A 22,914-nucleotide genomic window follows, 5' to 3' on the forward strand; every position below is an offset into this window, starting at 1 on the left:
TTTGACTTCGTCGTTTCCGATTTGTATTTCTTTTGTTTTGCCCATCAGCTCTAAGAATACCAGTACTATGCTGGATAGCAGTGGTGAGAGTGGACATCCTTGCCTTGTTCTGCATCTGAGTGGGAACACTTCTAGCTTTTCCCCATTCGGTTCATTAGATTTTTCATGTATTTCTGATTGTGTTGTAGAATATTTCTTGCAGGCCCAACTTGCCTAGAGTTCAGCGTTAAGTGGTGGTAGACTAACTAGATTAAGAGCAGCTACTAACCTAATGAATTTGTTAGTCTGTGTACAGCCAGACACAGTAAAACTGTGGGTTCAGAGATTGGGACTAAAGACATCCTCGGTTGATTCAGAGTCCAATTGTATGTGAAACTGATGGATTCTGAGACCCTTTGGTCAATCTTTGGCTCAGTTTTGTATAAGTACGTATTTGAAGATAATGTTCCCATAGCTAATAATGCCTACTGAATAGCACAGCTTTCATTGGCTCAAAACTTGCTAATGGTATTTCTTATTTGGCTATTGCTCAGTACGCTCGAGAAAAATGGTATGGATTCTTTCTTGTCAAAATCTTATTCAGTTAGGGTAGAATCCTTCAAGTGAGGAAGAGAACATATGTGGTGTAGACATGGGTACCATAAACTCAAACCAGCAGCCTTTCCAAAAATGCTACGTTACAAAGAGCAGGCACAGGATGCTTATCTGTCGTGTGCATCCCTTAGGAAGCTGGCTCAGGATGTTTTGACTCCTGTGTGTTTGCAACATTCAAAGACTGGCTGTAAGCTGTGCAGATAAAGATGTATCAAAATAACAAGGAGAGATATTTCCTAAAAGAGAAAGCTTAGGGTAGCTCAATTCACAAGACTGACTATATAATTTTCTATTTGAAAAGACATCAAAATGAGAAGATTTCCCTGTTTTCCAAAACAACCAGTATGTTGATGCTTATTCTAAATACTATGAACGCAACAGTTAACAAAATAATTGCTTTTTTCCTCCTAGATTTTACACTAGAGAAGGAGAGTTGACAGTGACTTGTCTGTACCATTTACTCAGCTAGCCTTACTATTCACATGTTGGGTATTTCATACTACTTGTTGACAGAATGAATAGCATCATTAAAACTATTAAGATGTATTCAAATAGTGATACAGACTGAGAAAAAAGACTCCAATGTGCTAAAGCAAGGTTGTCAGAAGAGAGGGTAGCCAATTTCAACTGAAGGACGTGGTACATTATCTTGGTGTTGGGCTGACATTGGTGCATTCTTTATCCTGCCATAGGAGAGACAGACTTTTCCACTGTACTGTAATAGAGCCCAACTTTGTCCCATGCTCTGACTTCTATAGAAGGTGTGACTCTGCCCCTTGACCTGGGGCTCAGCCATTGGAGTTATACTGAATAAGTTAGCAGGTAGGACGCAGCATAAGCTTATGTCACCGATGTGTGTGTGTGGGTTTTCTTCTGTGCACTTACATCACTGAGCTAAGGAGAGCATTCCTAATTTGCCTCACCAGCTTCTGAGCTTTGGGATTTCCATTGCAATGGGTTCATCTCTTGCACTAAACTTGATGTCTTTGATTCTTGAACAAGGGTGCTGTTTTTTCTAGTCTCTTGGCTACACATGTGGGAATCTTCCATAGAAAAGACGTGACTGAACCAAACTAGACTTGGTAAGAGATGTGAGAGCAAGGAATTTTTATGAACAATCAAAGTAGATAATAAAGTAGATGGATTATTTTTCATTTTTGCTATTAACAGCAGGATTCTTCAGTAATGAAACTAGTAAGACTAACAGTAGAGAACGTTTGTTTAGTCCAATGGCAAAGCTCCACCCCAGACAAGATATTTTCATTTCCAGCATGATACATAAAAAAGGAAAATATAAACCACAGGAACAGAGTAAATACTGAAGACAAAAGCAGAGTGTTGAATATATTATAGTCACACTAAATCTTAAATGAATAAGCACTCTAAGCTATAAAGGAAAAACTGAGCAACAGGGTTATTTATATGCCAAATGTCCCCACAGATGAATAAAAAGCAGACACTAAAATTCTTAAAGTGGTAGGGAAACTATGATTAATATGTCCCTAGTACAAGGTACTAACAACATATGCAAAAAAAGAAATTGAAAAACTGTGACAACAATGGCCTGATGTCCTATTAACTTGCATTTTAATAGGACATACCATAAAAATACTTCATATCGAATGCCCACAAAATTTTGGACAACATCATTGATTGGACAACATCACTTGGAAAAGACCCAGTTGGATTGCAGATATCTAAATTGGAGACTACTGGTAGAATGCCTGCCTGGAGTGGCAGCCAGGCTTGAGCAGCTATAGTTTTCTCTAACAACCCAGAATCCTAAGATCTAAGTGATGAGGCCCAATGAAAACAGATATAGGGATACAACATAGTAAGGACTCAAGTGTTGCCTGTTCAAGGCTTATAAAATGTATGGCTTGATTTGGCAAAAGTGACTTTGTTGGCTAGTTTCTCGTCATTTTCTCATTTTACATTTATAACTAGTGTTAGAAAAATGACAGAATTCCTGTGTAACTGGTTTTGATAGCAACAAAATAGGGCTAAATGGTGGAATAAACAGACCACTTGATGACAGTGAAGCATAAACACCAGGATGGTGCCAGTTACACAAGCAATAACAACTTACATCACTTGGACTCCATAGGAATACAAGAGGATTGTGCTCTGTTCTATTTTATAGCAGCCTCTCGGCTGTTGCGTAAAAATAAATGGTATAACCAATGTGTATAAAATACTCAGGATAGTATCACTGCATCTGAGATTTAAAAAATATCGTGCACATAATTGTTTTTTAGGATAAGTAAATGGAAGCAGAAACACAACCTATCCCAAAACATTGCACATCCTTTGAACGGTGTCACAAAACTTAGGCATTAACGGTAGAAAATCTCAGATTACTTGAAAAAGAATGATATTGTGGTAGCCAAGTGACAACTTTGTGAAACACATCTTATGAGCCTGGCAGTTGCAAAAGCCCTGTTTCAATAAGAATGAAACCCACCTAGTTTGACTTCAAAGGATCCGTTCTAGAATTAGCCAAGAGACTGAAACATCAGAAAAATATTTCTGTAGTACCATAGCAACTTGGAAGACATTCCCCAAATATGCAGTGGCCATCTGTACTCCTTGCTGATACCCTTCCTATGCATGATGAATTTCCAGATTTGTGGGGTATGACTCCGCTAAGCAAAGCCCAGCAAACTTGGTATCTCCCCTGTATGCTCCCAGGGCTCCACAGAGCAAGTTAAGTCACAGGAGACTGACTCAGAAGTGAGAAATTAGAGGTCTGTTCAACATCTAGACGCTTGACAGGGAGCTCAGCGTGGCTGAACTCTACCATGACTTCTCGGAGTGCACGGTGAGGCTGCTGCAGCTAGCAGGGGTGGCGTATGGCCTTGAGGGTGGTGGTTTGCTCATATCCTTGACAGTGGTTTCTCAGCCCTCTCAATTTTGGGCAACTACTTGATATTCTTTCCATAGGCTCCACTGACATTTCACGAACTGGAGGAAGTCTGTCACATATAAGTACCCTGGTTCAGACAAAAACTGGTTCTCCAAGTAGCTGCAGCCCACGTTAGAAGCAAGATGAACTTTGGGAAAATGAGAAAGACCCATGACAAGTTATCCGTCAGGGCTAATGGATCTAGAGATCCAGGTGGTTTTGCAAGTGTTGGATGGATATGAAGGAGCAGAATAAAATCTGGCAGCCCAGATAGCCTCCAGTAACAAAAGAATGAAGTATTAATTACAAGCACGTGAATCAGTGTGACTGCTGGAGGCAAGACTGCAAGACCCAGGTAACAACAGGAAGAATTCAAACAATATGAAGTAAAACTTACTGCTTTTAATTTCAAAGCATAACCTTCTTTGGAAGGTAAATGCTTGGAATATATACAACCTGGGAGATAAGAATAAACCTACTAATTTTCATGTAAATTTTATAGAATAATTTCAAACAACTTTAGATTGAAAAAGATAGTAAATTAGCCCATAGATGAGATCTGTTTTACACTTTAAAGCGTGCAGATTATTGTAAAATTTATTCACATCATTGTTTTCACTAATGTGACTTCCAAATGTAACTTAGAAAGCGAAGTTTATCACTGGTTGAAACATTAGTTTGCAAAAATGGCTTGTTGTGGTTCTTTCTCTAATTCCAAATACTTTTTCATTAGTGATGGTGGCACCTGTGAGAAGTGAGACTGTACCAATATCATAGTCAATCTTTTATGGTTTAAGTGAAAACATAGCTCAGGCAGAGTGGTCCAGGTTCCTTTTGCCATCTACAGATGTAAAACACAAGGCATAGGAAACAACTGACGCTGAGTACGTGTTACTCGTTTCCCTATGCCTTGGTGAGGTTCAGCATCTCTAACTGTAAGACCCAAATCATAAGGGCAGGTGTTTAGACCACAAGTGCTGAATTGATTCTCCTGATCTACTTCTTTACTAGACAAATACAGCTTCTGCCCTAGGCTGAACAGAACCAAGGTGAACATTAAGATGAAAAATGGAGCAGAAAGAAGGATGTGTTCACCAGCAGGAATCAATGCGGAAGGAGAGGTGGGACTTGGACCAGAGCACTCTGACTATGGAATGCAGCCATCCCAAGGTGGCAGCTCCCTGTCACTGTGCAGGATGGTCACACCCTGCCCCAAAGAGTTGTTCATCAAGAGATTCTGACAATGGCCTTGACCACAAAACTTTTCAAGTGTATAAAACCGTTGCTTACTCCTCTCTAAAAACCCAATCCTCTAAAGTGAAAGTTATTTTCCTGGAGGTGATGCAGAGAACACAGGACATTATTCTGGGTTTGAAGATGGGGAGAAAAAAATCTGTTAGGTTTGGATGAGATTTTATTTTTTAGGAATCGCTGCTTGGCTGTTAGTGGTTGCTGCTTGTTGGAGGTTACTCACACTTCCTCCCTCATAGCAAGCTCATGTGTCACAGCTGTCACTTCTGGGATGGGCTGGGACTCGTCATTGCAGTCCCAGGGCCCAAGGTCATGACCAAACACAGATCCACCCTGTGGAGGTGTGAGGGATGTGGTCTTCCCTTTCTCACTTCTCTGCCTTTCCTTTGATACAAAATAAAGTCTAAGGCACTAATGAGAATATCTCCTGTAACAGAATGTCTTCTATGATGAGTCATGCAAAGTGAGAAGTCTTTTCCAGAAGAGCGCCCAAGAGATTTTAGCTGTCCACTTACGCAGGGGCATCATTAAAGAATCAGAATGTCAAAGAGTTAGAGGAATAAACGTTTTATGAGATGATTTCAGTGATTCTAGAATGGAGAAGGGTACCTTCTCTATTTCTATGAAAAAGCAGATGTTGAGTATATTAGAACGGCCCACTTCTCTTCCTAGTACACAACTCTGGCTGGAGCTTGACCTCGCCAGGGGAAAATGACGGACAGGAATGCACAAGGCTATGTATTCTAATAACAGTTTATTTACAAAAGAAAGCAACAGGCTGACAAACACTGATGTAAAATTTACAGTGATTCAAGGGAGTCTGAAGGCAAAACTTAATTTCAGTAATAAACAATATGGTCTTTCAATGTCAATTCCTGTGCTTGTAAACTGCTATTTGATAATAACACAAACGAAATGTATTTTGACATGGTTTTGGGTTTCCTGTTTATCTTATTATATAAATTATAGTAATGTCTGAACAATTCCTATCAAAGACAGGAAAATGGATGGGAAGTGAGACTGCAAACATGAATTTTCCAACTCCTTACTAAATTTGTGACTTCAATAATGTGTGTGTAGGGGGGTTGTGCTTAAAACAGCTTTCACAGAGCAATTTTAACAAAGATTGTAGGAACATTTACAAGAAAGGAATCCATTTTACACCTGAAATTCATTTATAATTAATCTGATTTTTTTCGTAGATCATTTAAAGCTAACTAACTTGTGGACGATTTTCAGTTTTGATTATAACCTTGACTAACAGTACAAAAACTATGTTTAGACCCAAGGAATAGTGGTTATTCTGAAAATTGCTGACAAAGGTATTGATTCGGTGCATGTAAACTTGTAAACAGGATGGCAATTCAGGTTCAAACTCTGGGTTAATTCTGAGTATGATCCTGTTGGAGTTTAGACGATTAAAAAATGTACTGACTTCAGATACAGGAAAAGTCAGGGTGATTTGTGATTCCCTGCCATTCACAGTGTAGGATGCTTTGCAAAGTGTTAGAAAAATGAAGTGTTTTAGAAGTCTCATCGTGTTTGTCTCCTAAAAGCAAAAGCTGGAGGCAGAGATACAGGTGGATGAAACACTTCAAATTTTAAGGAATTTGGTCAGGTGGGATGGTGTCAGAAAAGCAAACCAAATTTTAAGAAAAGGTCTTACGCTCCAGAGCTGAGCAGTGACAGGCCCCTGTACCAGGAAGCCCCTCTCCAGGGAAGCAGATTACTGCACAGAGCGGAATGGCAGGCCTTTGGAACCAGGGCCATTATGGCTTCTGAGTTGCTTAATGGTAAATCTCAAGCTGAGTCTCCAGTTCAAGAAAAAAAAAAAAAAAAGAAAGCTGGAGAAAGGAAAGGAAAAACACTTTGTTGCTGGAAACGAATTCTGTTGTGATGCAAAGAGAAATCCGGCCTACCAAGGACAGAGGAGAGATGAGCTGTACTAAATTAGTCCTTTTGGAAAGAAGTGGATTATGATCTAAAAACACTTCTTCTAAGTAATAGGTTTTTTTCTGAGAAATTTCTAAGCGCCAAGATTTTAATAAAAATTCACTTAAAACACTGAGATACATTTTGGGAAAAAAAGAACATTTTAAATCTTGATTTTTATGAAGTAACCAAAAAGAGGCTGGGTAATTAGGCTTTGATTTCAGATGGTTTTTTACCCAGTTTCCTTTTTGCAAAGATTTCTGTCTGCAGAGACTGAAGTGGTAAGAGAGCCCACAATATGCAGTATGAATAAAACCCCAGAACCCTGACAATGGAAGTAATGAACTTCTTACAATCTTCTGATTACATCGCTTGTAATGATGTGTGAATTAGTAACAGGAGTGGAATAAAGTTTTACAGCTGGCACTGTAAATTTTAGAGGAAACGGAATGCCAAACACTAATATGAGAAGCATAGTTTTCATTAGAACCAATAATGGCAGAAGCTTCTGTGTTTTTAAGGAATAATGGGAAGAGGGTAAAGAGCGTAGCCCACACTGATGGGGTCTGTGGAGCCGTGATGTGCTGTGGGGAATATATATCCACCCAGAAGAGCTCCAAATGGCTCCATCCTGCTGTGCTTAAAAGGGAGTTAGCAGCAGTAATAGCTCCTTATCAACGACCATCTCTGCATGTGATAACTATCTGTTGGAAAAAAATGAATACTAGTCTTAGTGTGATTTGCAAGAACACACAAAGGACTTGACAGTTTCATGTCAACATAACGGGTTAACATACCTTACACAGGAATGATTAAAAGGCATTTCTTGCTGTCACGTTGTTAACCATTTATTATGGATAACCACGTAACTATTCTTGGCTGGGAAAGTAATAGGATCTTAACACAGGTTTTAGGAAAATTCTTCCATGTCAATCAAAAATACTACTCTAAAATGTAAAATAATTATGAGTGGAGTTGATACACCTTGTTCCGATCTAGAATTCAGATAAGGACTGGGCATATAATGTAAAGATACTAAAAATGTAGAAATGAGCTAAATGTCCCCCAGCAGATGAATGGATAAAGGTATCATGTACAATGCTAAGTACCTTCACGATAGTTGCTCTCTGCAACAAGCCACTCAGAAAGACAAAATACTGCACGGTTCCGTTGTGGGAGGAATCTGACATCCTGCCTGGAGGAAGTGAGTGTCTCCAAGATAGCAGTTGCTCTAAAGGTAACAGCAAAGTCAGGTGCTGCCCCACTCTTGGCGGTGACTTCCTGTCCGCTCTGCAGTGTGCTGTGTGACAATAGCTCCAGGGGGCAGCAGTCTTACCACAAAAACATGGTAAAAAGACATACAGCCACAGGGAGAACCGAATGAATCTTGAATCATCTCTGTCACTGACCAGAACAAACCTGCCAAGGTTCTAGAATTTCTTTGCTGGCTGACTAGTTTTGAACTAGCTTCATTACAACCAACTCTCAGGGTACACAGATGGTATCAGAATCCGCTGAGAACACACTGCTCCCCACGAAGCAGTGTGTGTGGCTCTCGGTTCTCTTCAGAGTTAGGCAACACTCAGGGAACAGGGTTGAGTGAAGATGTCATAACCTCCATGATGAAGGATCCACAGGCTGAACCCCACAGGGAAGGCTTTAGTGGATGGCTAATTGACTTGGAAAGACAACTTAGTGTTTGCTTTTTCTTGTTGTTGATCCTTCATTGTAGCTCCCTGGCAGTTATTGAGGGTTGGGGGTTTTCTTTGTATCCTTTCAAATCTGACTTCAGGTTAAAGGTAAAAGATTCGTGGTCTCATGAGTATCTAGCACAGCACGTCCTACCGCTTAGCTGTAGGGGGCAAACAGGATCTTACACCTTCTGTTGATTTTGGCATTTCTCCGGTTAACTAACTTTAGACATCATGTGTTAAGTTTCTTTGAATATTCAACACTGTTACAGGACTGAAACATGATGTAACTAAATGCTGTTTATCATATGCATTGATAGACATAGAAAGTACATACAATAGAGTTCACTTATAGAACGTAAATACTACAGCATAATAAAACATTGTGAGAACTTATACAATGCATAGGATGTTTCTTACAGATTGAGCTGAACGTTTTAAAGTATATTTAACTTTGTGTATCACTGAAGACCATTGAGACCAAGCAAGTCTGACCCATTAGTTTCAGTTCAGCATTACAAGATCGCTGTCCTGAAATGATGCTTTTTGCCAAGCTTCACTTCGGCTCCCTGCTTCCTGGCAGGTCGATCTGAGCAAAGGCTGTGAGATGGGAACACGCAGCAACAGCCGCACTCTAACTGTAATGAAGTCTTGTAGAACCACAGTGCTGGATGCAGCTGGAAAGCTTAATGGCGGCATGCAAATTCCTAGAAATATTACAGCAGACTCTCAAACATGATGTAAACATCTCTAAAATCTAGAGCTATTACCTTCCTGAGTGTAAAAGGAAAAAGGACCTTTAGCAAGAAACTATTGTTGCTTTTTTTTTTTTGGAAAGAAGGGATTTGGAGTCACAGATGGGATTCCTACATCAAATTGACAATGGGCATTCTATATATTTTTAAGTTTGTGAGTATCGAAAAATTTGTGTTAATGTATGGAAAGCATGGTAGGTCTTATGGAAGTACAAATTAGACCTTTACAGGACACACTTACCCTTTTCTGTTCCTTTACATATTCTATCAATTCCTCTCTTGTTCTTCTCACTGCCTCTTCCACAGCCTTTCCACTGCGTTTCTGCTCCTCTCTTATTGCTGCTTTAACAGTTTCCTGTTGGTGGGGAGAGGATCACACGTGAGGGAGGGAGGGAGGGAGGCACTGTGGCATGTCTGTGTCCAGTTTACAGCAACCGAAAGTCCTCTGCGGTCTGTTGGAGCGCGCGCTGTTCAGAGGTGCCTTTAGACAAGAACAAGCACTTAGGGAGTCATTGGGATATGTTAGAGACTGCATAGTTCTCCTTTCCCTAAACTGAGCGCAAGGGGAAAGAAATGGAATAAGCCTTTTATGGCTGGGGCGCCCGACAGGCTCCAATGGCTTCCTCACTGACTTCTCACTTGATGTCTGCATGATTGATGGGTTTCCTGTACTTTGCACTGTCCACAGAAGACTTCCAACTCATGTTTATTCTTCCGAGAACACCCGAATGCTCTAGTTGTTTTATTCACGTTTAATTTTGCCATCATACAATCATCAAGTGTGGTCTGGGTGGTAAGATTTATAGCTAGCTTGGTCCTCTTGCCAGGTTCAGATGTGAAGAGCTGGCCATCATGAAAAAGAGGTAAAAATACCACCCTGTGTGCTAATATTTGAAGAGAACTACAGGGAGTTAGCTGGTCTTCTCCACCTTACTGAAATAGTAACCTGGTATCTAAGAGATTCTAAATTCTAGATCCACAGGAGGAGGGCTAAAAACCTGTGGAGGAAAAAAATTACATAAAAATCAAACACTCCTAAGAAGTGATTTTTTTAAAGAAAATATTTATAAACTAATGAATTGTGATAAATGCCACAAGTTCTTAACTTATTAATATAGTACCAAGAGCCACCAGTAGGACAGTTCCATGAATATTATTAAAATACAAAAGGCTTTTCAAAAGGGTCATGGAAAATATGTATGATGGGAAAATTAGGCATGAGTTTACAAAAACTGCACTGAAATAAAAGTATCCTTTAATTCTATTGTTTCATGAATATTTTCAAGTCACACTGCATTTTCTTTCCTTGAGGGGCCTATACTATGTGATGTATGTTTTAAGCAAAACTAAGTGAAAACAAAGTAGATACAACCCTAAAAAAAATACTGCTAAAGATTTTCTATTTGGAATATATTACAAAGTGTGAAAAAAATGAGCACAAGGTAATATACACAGAAATAGGTTTAGATATAAAGCAGATGGAAATCAAACCACATTCTATTTTTAACTGCTGTTTTTCACGTGAAATGTATTTACAATATTTTAAGCCAGTAGATATTCTCATGTCCATTCAGTTACATGGTTATACAAATATTTAATGATTTTTATTCATGGGTATTCTAGTTGTTTGTAATTGAATAAAGAAGTGATGAGCATATTTTTGTATGTATTGTGGGGCATCTTGGATGTTTTATCAGGAACAGTCAAAGTGCAATCACTTTTGTCAAATCAGGTACATGTTCATAAGGCATTTGACCTTTTCTGTTTCATAGACTCTTTCTCAAAGCAGCCCGTAAGAGTAGCTCTTTTCTTGTACTCTGATTACATTTAGTTTTATACAAGTTTGTGTCTTTCCTTGGTGGGTTCAGAGGATAGCATTTAATTTTATTCTGCGTTTAACAACTGTGATATAAAACATTTTGTTCATAGAAATACTGTATATGTTAGTATGCATGTGTGTGCTTATCATTTTCCTGAGCATATCACGACTCTTATGTGATTTTTTATTCTCTTCCTATTACATAAAATTGCCATTTCCCTTCCGTGTACACATTGAGTACTTTAGAAATTGTCATTATTTTGTTTATAGTCAGAGTGCACTGAGCTTTGTCTGACAGAGCGATGCAGTGCAAAGTTGCTTTCACTATTTGAAAAGATCAAAGTTGAAAAAAACTGTTCGAATTTCAACAAGGGCAAAGGTTGTTTAATATAAAAGATCTTCGGTTTGAATTTCCTCCCGGTTGCATTGTCATAAATTGAGAATCTGAAAGGTTTTATATTAAGAGGGGGAAATATATCACTGAATTCTGAAAACAGTGATAGTTCTATAGTAAACAGAAAGGAGGGCAACAGTTGGTAGATTAAAAGTTTAAACAGCTTCATAGTGATTCGTAGCTATTGCCAACACTTGGATCACAAAATTGCCTAGCTTGTAGGGAATCTACAATTCTAGATAAGGAGGGTGGCTTTGTATTACTTGAATGTGAACGGTAAACCATGACAACTTGAATGTCAGACAACTTCCGACAAGGGCATCAGTAAATTTAAGGCATGTGTAATTATGAAAAATAACTTCCCAGAATACTTCAGTGATGGCATGGGACGTGCTTGTTCCCTAGGTCCAGATTTTTCAACCTTGGCAAAGTAACTCCTCCTTGATGTGCAGTATTTGGCTCCGAGAGGAGATTCACTAGTCTAGAGTGAATAGTTTAAAAGGAAAAATACTCGGCTGCAGGCATGTTGTGTGTCGGTCCTTAGTAATGTGCCCCTCTAAAACGGATACATGCAAATGATTACAGAACTAGTTTCTATAGGGTAATAAACAGGGTATGCTGAAAGTCACTTAGGGCTTTAAAAATACGTATTGTGCACCAGATAACTTGGATTGTGTTTGTTAGTTTTAGCTTTGCTTCGGTCTCCATTACATCCACACATTGCACCAGTCACGTGATAATGCCGCCAGAGAGGATGGGTGATTGCATGCTCTTTACCAGTGCAGTGCTGTGAAGGGTTGTGAATGATCTCACTATGAGAATCACATCTCCATGACCAACTCCGTTCTAGTCAGTGGGCAACAAACCACAGGATCATAAGTGGTTTGATTTTCAGATGCAGTTTTTATATAGGATGAATGCCTGGCACTAACCTATTACATCAAAAGTTGCACATGGGTCTGGAAGAGCACCTGAGAAACGGAGTGCTATTCTACAGGGGCCAAGACGAGACCGCCTTTGTGCAGGTGGTGGCAGATGCTGCTCGTGCATCCGTTGGGCAACACTGTATATTGAGTACGCATAAAGAAGAGTCACAGACACAGAAAGCCTTTTAAAAAGAGAAAGTAGCAGAAAATTGGACATTCTGTTACTTTGGGGTCATAAGGTGATACTTATGTAACATGAAATCCCTGAGCCTATGGAACTGCATCATGAAAAAACAAACAAAAAACCTAATCAAGGTAAATACTTTATCTTTTCAAACAGTTACATTTGTTTAAATTATCGCAAGTAGCATTTTTGGTTTTGATGTTAGTTTGTTGAAAACAGAGACAGTAATATCCCAAAGTCACGGCTTAGCGGCAGTGACTGCAAAATGCCGGAAGGGGGCATATTATGTTTTATAGGACCTGACTGAATGCAGCAGGATTTGTAACTGCATACCAGTACCATCTGGAGACTATACTGGCTCCACGAGTAAGAGCCTGGCTTTTTTCACTTGCAGTGGTGACCCTCCGCTGCATCTGTTAGGCTGAGACGATCAGGCCTGTATTCCTTTTGACGGCTAAGTAATGCTGTACTGTGTACGTATTAAGTGTTGTGGTTTATTCCTTATTTATATAAAATGAACAATTTTCAAATGTTTCACAGTGCAGAGTCAGGAACCTAGTGATACTTGCATCCCCATGCCCTTGTTCTCCATCAACCTTCCTTTGCTTTTTTTTGAACAATGGTGTATTCTGATTTCACTTTGTAGTCCCAGGCTTTAGGTAAATATTTGCACACACAGCAAGTTACAGTTGGACTGTAACAATCAAATCTCAGTATCAACTTGCTCCTATGGATTACATCTTTGCATTCTGTGAAATTTTGTGTTTATTACTTGTCCAGAAAAAAGATGATATTTGCATTCTTGGAGCTACCTTATTACACTGAATAAAATCATTTCTAGTTTTGTCCACCATTTAGCTGCAAAAGATATGACTCATTTTTTAAATTGCTGAGCAGCATTCCATGATACAGATACCCAGATTGTTTTGCAGTGATCTGTTCATGGACAAATGAGTTGAATAGTCATAACTGAGCTGTGGTGATAATTAAGAGTTATTTGTACACCCACTTTTTCTTTTTTATCATTTTCCATGGTACATTTTGTAGGTATAGGGGATTCTTTTTCCTTCTCCATATTCCCTTCTGACCCAACACCCCCTCCCCAATTATGACAGTAGTTCAGTCCTGTGACAGTTACCAGGTTAACATCCTGCCAGTTATGTTCATCATGGAATTGGAGGTCTAGGCAGAAATAGCAAATGCAGTATGATGTTGACAAGGTATAGTTAAATGTTGTATGTTGATCTCGTTTGGGTGAACTGTCGGGAGTGGGGTGGCTGAGTCATATGTTAGATTTAATTTCAGATCTGAGTAACCTCCAAATTGTGCTCCTTAATGGTTTTGCCACTTTACATCCCACAGAGAATGGATTAGGATTCTCATCGGCATTTACCGTTTTCTGATTTTTACATGTTAACCATTCTAACGAGAGTCGGGTAAAACCTCATTGAGTTTTATATTGCGCATTTCCTTAATGTCTAGACACCCTGGTCTATTCATCATGTGAATTCTATCCCTTGAATATTGCCTCTTGTTGAGTTGCTTGATCTCTTCATAGATATTCAACATCTATTAGTTGCAGAATTTGCCATTTTCTCGCAGACTACTTGATCATGTCTTCACTGTTTCAACCATTTGCTTTGCGGTGTGGAAGGGTCTTAGCTTGATAGAATCCTGTGTATGTATCTTTGCTTTAATGGCCTCCACTTTTGGGGTCCTTTCCAAGTTTTTCTGATGTTTTCTTCTAGTAATTGGATGATATCAGGTCATAAACTCAGCTCCTACATCCTTTTAGATTTGGGGACAGGATGTGACTCGGGTATCTTGTTTCATGCTTCATGCATAGATCTGATTTTCTCAGAACCATTTGTTGACACTGTCCTTTCTCCCTGGATTGTTGAAGTTCTGGGAGTCCAGTTCTGGGAGTCCATTGCATAGCAGTTACCACCACTGACACACTGTGTGTAACTGTGTATCTCTATTAACGATAGCATGTTTTACTAATGTTCAACAGAATCCCACACGTTTTTACTACCACTCAGCACATGTACAGTCTAAAACAAGTGATCTCGCAGAGGTTAAAAATACAGTGATGGTTATCAGAAACGGAGAAGGGAAAGAGAAGAGGGATGGGGAAGGCTCGCTGAAAGCTTTCGCATCGCTTGGTTAGTTTGTAATTTGCTCATGGAAGCAAATCAACATTAAAATGAGGGAGTTCCTGAAAGACACTGTGGTTTCTGGAGGTGACTGCTAATTGGGAGTGCAAAAAGGACGGAAATATAATAATACCTGCAATAATAAGGGAAAAATAAAAAGAGGTGTATTTTGACCTGACATTCAACATGGGGCTCCTGGGCAGAAGTATGATGGAGCTTGAGGGATGGATGTAATTTGGGCATGTTCAGTGTTATCTAGAGGTAATAGCTTTAGTGACATTTATTTGATGCAAGCATTAAAAACCAGCTATTTTTGTACGGACTTTATTGTCATTAGTTATTTTCCTTTGAGTAGAGATCATCTTGCATCTGCTGGTTCACTCCCCAAGGCGAGGCCTCCTGTTGGAGAAGCGGAGGGACAGGAGACGGGAAGGCGGGCTGAAGCGGGCACTGGAGACCCCACGGGTGAAGCCTCAAGCCAGCCACGCAGTGGAGAGCTGCTGACGTCGGCAGCTGGATCGGCTGCTGCTGCTGTCTCCTCACACAGGCTTAACATGGATCATTAACCACAAAACAGCCCAAATGATGTGACAGAAGGGAATAGATTTTTGGCACAGTGTATCTCTAAAATTGGTAACTGAACAACTTCAACCGTGGGCTAATTAAGGAAAGGGACTGGCTAGTTTTCAGTGTCTTCCTAGACAGGTGAAGCAGCATTCCAAAGACGCAAAGGTACCTTATGATCCAGGGTGTGATGTGTGCCAGTGATGGGAGCCTGTGAGTGTTAGGGCAAAGTACGAAAAGTAGTGTTCAAAATTGGCACAAAATCTGGATTGACAAACCCCCTGCTGTTTCTACATATTAAATAGCTGTGCTACTGGTTGAGTGATTTTTTGGAGTGATAGTGAATCTTGAACACAGCATGTCAACTTTGGTTTAAGACACTAGGGAGATGTGCTGTTTCGATGCCTGAGTCAAAGCTGCCTCCAAAATTAAGCTCATAAATCAGAAAAGTAATTCTTTTAGTAATAATGATTGTAGCCACTGATAGTTACTTAGCATATAGAGATAAAAGATTTTTTTAAAGATTGATTACTGGCTTAATTTGATTTAATCCTGGAGGAGGAAGTGGGGCAGTTTGCCTTTGGAGAGTGGATGGTGAATTTTAGAGTGAAGAGCTCTAGGCTCTGCACTGCAGCAGCTGAGACTCTCTTTGTAAAAACAGTGAGGAAGCACTGTCAATGTGTACCGACATGTTTCTTTAACTTCTGTTTCTGCAACAGCTGTTAAAAGTACCCTCAAAAGGACAAAACAAATCTTAATAGAGGCACAGAGTACTGTGGAAGAGAGATACCATTTCCAAGAAACAGAAATTACCTAAACAAAAGGAATGGAAAAGAAGGAGCATTGGACTGGCATGATGGTGTAATGCAGGTGTTGTAGCATCCCAGACATGCAGAGCACGGGCTTTGTGGGAAAAGCCTCAGACAGATCCAGGGAAGCTGTGTGTGTGTGTGTGTGTGTGTGTGTGTGTGTGGTGTGCCAGGCGCATTATTAAACACTTGGGTCTTTACCCTGATTCTGCTGATCTTTCTCAGATCCATGATGGGATGCGTGTATTCATCAAAACAGTATGCAGCTGGCCAGGGTGGTTTTGTATGGACCAAATCTACAGGCAGTGAAAAAATTCATCTGGTAGTCTAGATAAGAAACAAAGTTTATTGGAGTGAATGGGATCAGTCTGTTACAAAGTGCTTGGGAATAAGACTGAGTAGGAGACAGTTCGGGAATGGCAATGGAAGAGGGGCAGAGGTACCTGCAAGCTGCCCACCAATGAACCAAATAACTAAGAAACAAGCTGTGTGGGCACAAAAAGAACTGAAGTGCCCCAGGAAGACCAGTCGGCAGAGGCATTGCCACATGCAGGTCAGTGTTCAATGTGCTGTGTCTCTCATCTCTTGGCTGCTCGTCTCCGCACCACAAGCTCGCCCCCTGCATGGTTTCTTAGCCTCTGCTGGAACATGCAGAAGGTCAGGACAATGATTTGTCAGGACAATCTTAACGTCAGGATCAAATGACCGCATCTAAGAGAGCTAAGATTCAGGATACTACACAGGCTAGCATCTAGTAGTGGAACAGATCCAGACATACCTGGACAAAAACGCGGTGAACTCTAGGTCTGTTGATGGGCACAAAAGGATTTTGAGCAATCAGTTATGCTAATCAAGTAAGAAAAACAGAAAGAGCTAACCAAGATAGCAAGTCTAGCCTAGCTTGACAGTCCAGCCTCACTCCGCATTCCTCCTTGGATCTCTCTCTGGATGCCACGGCCCTGGTTGCATTTCTTCCAGGCCTTGTCTGTATGAGCCTCTTGCGCGCAGCTTGAACCCATCCACTCCCTTCCTGTCAAGATGCTTGCTACTCTGCCAGATCTCAGTGGGATTTTTACTCCCTTGAAGAAACCTCTTGTGATTCTCAGGCCCCACTTTAAAGCACCTGTGAATTATACCACAGCATCACTTTTTAAATTCATTCATTTCTTTAACTTAAAATTACTTGCCCATTGGTGCGGGGTGCAGTACAGGTTTTCAGCACATACACAGAACATAAACTAAGTCCAGCCACCCGCCTTTCCATGTCTTTATCTTGTGTTTGTGTTCAGTGGCTGCATTTCTCTTCCTGTTCTTGCACAAAAGTATGAACAGCAGTCAGCTACCATGCTGTAGAACACTTGAGAGAAATTGTTACTTCTCTGCGGTGCTGTTGGGATGGCTGCTATCCAATCTTTCCCTCCCTCCTCCCTTCCCGTCCTTTCTAGGCTGCAGTAAGCATTATGCTAACCTCAGATTGACTAGTTTGTAAGTTTGACTTGCGGTAAAGAATGTGCAGTCCTTGCACCTGTTGAATTTATTTTGCTTCAAATGGACAGATTGCCATTTGGTATCTGTCCATTTGTGACTGGACACTGAACTGAATGAACCCTCATCTTGACTATTGTGAACAGTGTTGAACATGGGAATACAGGTATTTTAGTACGGATTTCCTCTGTATATACAGATGCATGTGTGGAAAAGCTTGGATATATACCCCTTATGGAGATACTTAAAACATTTTTAAATTACCATACTAATTTGAATAGATTACTGCACTGCTAGGAATACAAACTTTCTATCCATATTCCCACTGGCCTTTATGTTCTGTGAAATGATTGCTTACTATGGCTTTGATTTGAATTTCCCTGATAGTTTGTGATATGTAGCCTTTGTTGAGGATTAGTATTTCCTCTGTGCAGAACTGTCTATTCAGATCTTTCCATATTAGTTAACTGCATGCTAGTGTCTTTGCGACATTTTGGAGTCCCTGACATAATTAGCATACCCATCCTTTGCCAAAAGAATGGTTTGCAAGTATTCATTTGCCTGTAGGTTGTGTCTTTACTTTGATTGTTGGCTTTGCTGTGTAGCTGTTTTAGTTTGATATAATCCCCTTTTTCCAATTTCTCTTTTGTGTGCTTTGCATTTGGCTTCTCAGCCAACAGAGATATTGAGGCCTTTGTGTTTTAATCAATGTTTTCTACTGGCGTTGTATTTAAATATTTGAGCCATTTGGAGTGGATCTGTTTTCGGGGTGTGGGGACACAGTTGAGTATTAGGCATACTGCTGGCACCATTCTTGGAGATGCTACACTGGTGCAGGATTCTGGCATCTTAGACACTCAGTCGGCTGTAGCAGTGTGCATTTATTTCTGGCATCGTTACTCTGTTTCACATAACTCTTCAGTTCACAGGTTAGAAGAATTCATAATAAAATGTCCATACTGCTTAAAGTTCAGCTGCAATACAAGCCTCAGTGAAATGTTTTACAACTTCTGGAAAAAAATATTAAAATTCAAATGCAAGTTCCGAAAGCTGTCAGAGCCACGAGAGATTCTGAAGGGAATACCTGGGATAGAAATGTTTTCTCATCTGATGTCACTGAAAATGAATGTTTCCTCTACCCTCACACCTAACTGACAGTTAGGTCCAGTGTGGAGTGTAAGGTGGCAGTGTTTCTGCAGAACTTTTAAATTTGATAGGCCTGATGAAATTCCTCACCGTGCATAAAGGGTTTCTTTCCTTCCTCTGTGAGATCTTTGATGGGTTGATTTCATAGGTATATGTGGGTGCGTGTTACACACTAGAAATTCATGGTCTTTAATTCCAGATTTAATAATGAGGTGATAGTACTGTAAGTAAGCTATCTGTTCTTCCTCAGTATCCCTCGGTTCAGCTTTCACCGCGATTGCCTCACTCGCGTTGTCCTTCCGTCCAAGAGCAGCAACTCAGCCTTCTGTTTCTGTAAGCTCTACTGTACCCCTACTGTACCACTGTACCCCCACTGCACCCCTCCTGCGCTCCTACGTTCTTGTACAGAATAGGTGCCCTCTCTTTGTCTCTTAAATGTAAAATTTTTCCTCTAGCTGAGCAAATTATGCTTTGGAGTTACAGAAAGTTTAAAACTTTTTTTTTTTTATTCTCTGCTCCCCATGAGAAGTTATCTGCTCATACTTGGGTATTTGCTCATGTTCAAGTGTAAATCACAGAAACGCTGAGTAACATCTCCGTGCATGCACTTGTGGTTTATGGTCTGTGATCTTAATGGCCCAGCAATGCAGCCGGGTTGCTGCCTTAGGGTAATGTCTGATCCCAATATATTGAGGTCTTTCTTCTTGGGCAGTCCAATTTCCTGCCTGGCTGTCAGCAGTCTGAGAACTGGGATGGGAAGAAATACTTTTAGTTCAAGAAAGATGCGTACACCCTGTCCACTTTGTATTCCCACTGTTTCTACTAAGCAACAAAACACTCTGGACAAGGCTGCACGGGCCCTGGCTCCGAGAACGTGTATCTTACGTGTTTCAGTTGTATGGGAGGCTTGAGAAAAGATGACTGGGCATCTGCTCATGAAGGAGAAGTGCTGACTCTTCTTCCTGTGGCTGCCTACTCTATTCCCACCTCACAGAATTCAGTAACACACAGGGAGCCTTCTGGATGGAGTTTCTGCAGCGTATACTGGGCTCCTCCTTGGCTACCTCCACTTCTGGAAGAAGTGGAAAAATGAGTATTGTCTGCAGATTTCAAAAGGCCTCTGCTACTAGTGACACCTTACAGAATGATGGTGTCTCCTCAAAACTAGAATACTAGCACCAGTGAGGCTGTGAAGGCCGTGAGCACCTGCAGCTGCACCCACCAGCTTTCCCAATGCTGTCCTCTTTCTTTCCAGGATTACCCCAGTAAGACCCAGCACACGGACCTCACCAGTGAGTGGCAGCTCTAAGTCTTCCTCTGTGGGGACATTTGGAAGACGACTGCTCAGGTATTTTGTAGAATTTTGTTCTTGTCTGTTTTATTCCTAACAATTATGTTGCGGTTATGACTGTCGGGGACAAACACCATGGAGACGAAGCATGCGTCTCAGTGTGTCGCAGGGCACCATCTCCTCTCTCCTCAGTGCTGGCCAGCTTACCTGCTTCAGTCGTTGAAGTGCCAGGTGTCTCTGTGAAAGTTTCTGTGCCTTCCCTTTCTAGAATCTACTCATTTTTCTCATTGATGTAAAGAAAACAACATTCATGTATTTGATGTATGTGGTCAAGTCTAAGGATCCTTCCCTGCCCTCTTCCTTGTGTTTTCTGTAATATTTTACGACAGACTTGTAATTAAGAACAAAGTCTAACTCTCTGCTGAAGAATTCAACAAGCAGAAAATGCACTATTCCTGCAGAGTACAGACAGATGTGTCACCAAGAGCTGAATCTCACAAAGTCAATGTTACTGCTATTGATTTCATTTGTATAGCCGTTAGCACAAATCAAGAACATGATACTTAAAAAATACTCAGCTGCTAGACAAAAACAGTCCTTGTGACCGAGTGGATGCAGTGGCAGACCATCACGCTTAGTGAAATAAGCCAGTCCGAAGAGACAATCAACCTGTTTTTGTCACACCTAAGCAAGTCCAGCCAGAAGTACAGGGGAGGTACAATCAATTTCCCCCATGAAGCAGGGTTACTTTAGGGACATTTAGGTATTTTGAAGTTATGAATAGTGTTTCAAATAGCCTTGCAACTATTTAGTAGGTGCAATTTGTCTTTAATTAGTTCTGGGATTTAAATGCTAGCCTCTGATAATGTCCTGTAATAAATTGAAAAGGGACAGAATATGCTGTGAGTATTCTGTCAATGCTGTGAAGAACCTTTCCCTTCTAACTTCCCAAATAATGAAGTGCCAGCCTGTTAATTTCTAGCCCTTAAAACTTTACAATGTAAGAAAGAGTGCCTTTTATCCTGTAGATCCTTCCCATAATTTAAGTTAATGTCATTTTCATTTAAAAAGTTATCATGTTTGCTTTATATTTAGCTTACAACCGTTTTAGGCATTGTGATACATTTCAACATGGCAGAGTGAATTTTTACAAAGGTAAATGCGTAAATAGATCAATATGTCTAAAAAGTCCACTTCTGCCCATCAAAAGTCCCTTTTGTGATTTTCACCATCACGGATTATTTTTGCCTTTTTCTGAAGGGTCGTCCGATTCATGCCACTTGCTTTATATAACAGGTATGCTTTCATAACTTTCATTCAACTTAGCTTTTCTGAGATTCAGCGATATTGTAGACTGTTTCAATTGTCTGTCCTTTCTCATTACATTCCAGGATAGATTCCCATTGTATGTTGCACCAATAGTTTACCATCCCACTACTGCACGTATTTGCAGTGTTTCCATTGTAACTACTATAAAGGTAGTACTTTCTTTAAATTACTTCTAAGAAGGGATAGAGACTCTGCCATTGGCTGGTTCACTCTCCAAATATCTACAAGGGCTCGGGGCTGAGCTAGGCCAAAGCCAAGAGCTTCACGTGGGTCTCTCACCTGGGTGGCAAGGGAGCAGCTACTAAGGGCATGGCTAGTGCTCTCTCGCATGTTAGCAAGGAGCTGGATCGGAAGTGGAGCAGCCAGGAGTTAAACTGGTAATATGTTAGCAGTGCGGCGGCAACAGCACAATGCCAGCTCTGAGTATGGCACTTTCTAACTTGCCTTTATGCATGCTACTGTGGAGTAGTAAGCACCCAAATCTGCTCACTGTATAGGTTATAATAGAAACATTATACTCTATGATTGTAACTCCTAGCGCAGTATCTGGCACAGATACACACTTTTCTCAGCAGCTATATCCCCGGAACTCCCCAACTCAAAGAAACTTGGGTTAACAGTAGGGACTAGAGCGGACGTTGCTTGTGTCCCCTAAGATATTTTCTGCAGTGAAGACAACAGTAGGTTAGTTTCTCAAACTTGCACCAGTTCATCACTCCCTTGATGGCTCGGTATATATATTTTTTGATAGCTACTACTAGGCCAAAAGAGATACTTAATTGTTCCATGTATTATTTAGATGGGTCATAATTTGCCAGCAAGTTGAAAAGATAATCAAAAATGGAAAGAAAAATATTTTTATTTCCTCCTTAACTACACTTCCTCACTCCTGAGGGCTCTGTCCCAGGTTGCGCACTGCCTCTTCAATCTGGGAGAGGCAAGGGACAGTCACACTTTCAGGCCTGTCCACATTAACTTCCTGGTGATACTGTTTGATTTTTGGGGAGTGTCTGAGACAAAGTCCCTGAGACATACTGCCAAACTGGCAGCCAGCTGCTGTGCCTAGTTCTCTGTTGCCCTGTGATACCGAGACGGCCCTGGAGCAGCTTCGCACATCCTACAACACCAGGACCCATGGCACAAAAAGCACAGTGCTGGGCAGTCACCAGTGACTGTGACCAGTGACTCCTTCACCCACTGTTTATGCATGGTGGTATGCCAGGTGTTCAAAAGGCCAACTCCTGAACAATGTGGTAACAGTACTAGCAATAACAATACCCTTAACGTCAAGTGGTCATCCTAGCAAGAGCAAGTCCAGTGTGTGTTGGGCACTATGCTAAGTGCATTAAAGGAGTTTATGCTGAACTACAAACTCTTCAATGGTGACCTAACAGATATGTGTGACATGCACAGTTAAGCATTGGGCTTAGGGGTTAAACGCCTCTTGGGACATTTATATCCCATAATGGCAAGTCCTGGCTCTTCTGCTAGTGCAGAGTGTGGGGGCAAATGAAGGCTCCATTGCTTGAGCCCCTGCCGCCCACATGGGAGAAGCATGGAGATGCTGGCTGCCAGCTCTGACATGGTTGAGCCTTTGCTGTTGTGGCTATTGGGGAGTGAACCAGTACTTCGATGTTTCTGCCTTTGTCTGGTTTACATGCATAGACGCCTAACAGAACAAAT

General features: G+C 40.7%; 1 protein-coding gene and 1 long non-coding RNA gene across 4 annotated transcripts in view; one reads left to right on the top strand and one right to left on the bottom strand.

The window, feature by feature from the left end:
• The window catches only part of LOC131478113 (uncharacterized), a 304,708-nt gene extending 284,668 nt beyond the window's left edge, over window positions 1-20,040 (top strand). For both annotated transcript variants that reach the window (XR_009244305.1, XR_009244304.1), the window contains exon 6: window positions 19,867-20,040. This is a non-coding gene — a long non-coding RNA (uncharacterized LOC131478113). The remainder of the gene's footprint in view (window positions 1-19,866) is intronic.
• Window positions 1-22,914, bottom strand: part of CCDC91 (coiled-coil domain containing 91) — a 192,316-nt gene that overhangs the window by 31,133 nt on the left and 138,269 nt on the right. For both annotated transcript variants that reach the window (XM_058655774.1, XM_012929088.2), the window contains one exon: window positions 9,370-9,483. In XM_058655774.1, the coding sequence (XP_058511757.1) occupies window positions 9,370-9,483 (114 nt within the window). The remainder of the gene's footprint in view (window positions 1-9,369; window positions 9,484-22,914) is intronic.

The sequence above is a fragment of the Ochotona princeps genome, chromosome 27 (assembly GCF_030435755.1).
Source record: "Ochotona princeps isolate mOchPri1 chromosome 27, mOchPri1.hap1, whole genome shotgun sequence".
NCBI lineage: Eukaryota > Metazoa > Chordata > Mammalia > Lagomorpha > Ochotonidae > Ochotona > Ochotona princeps.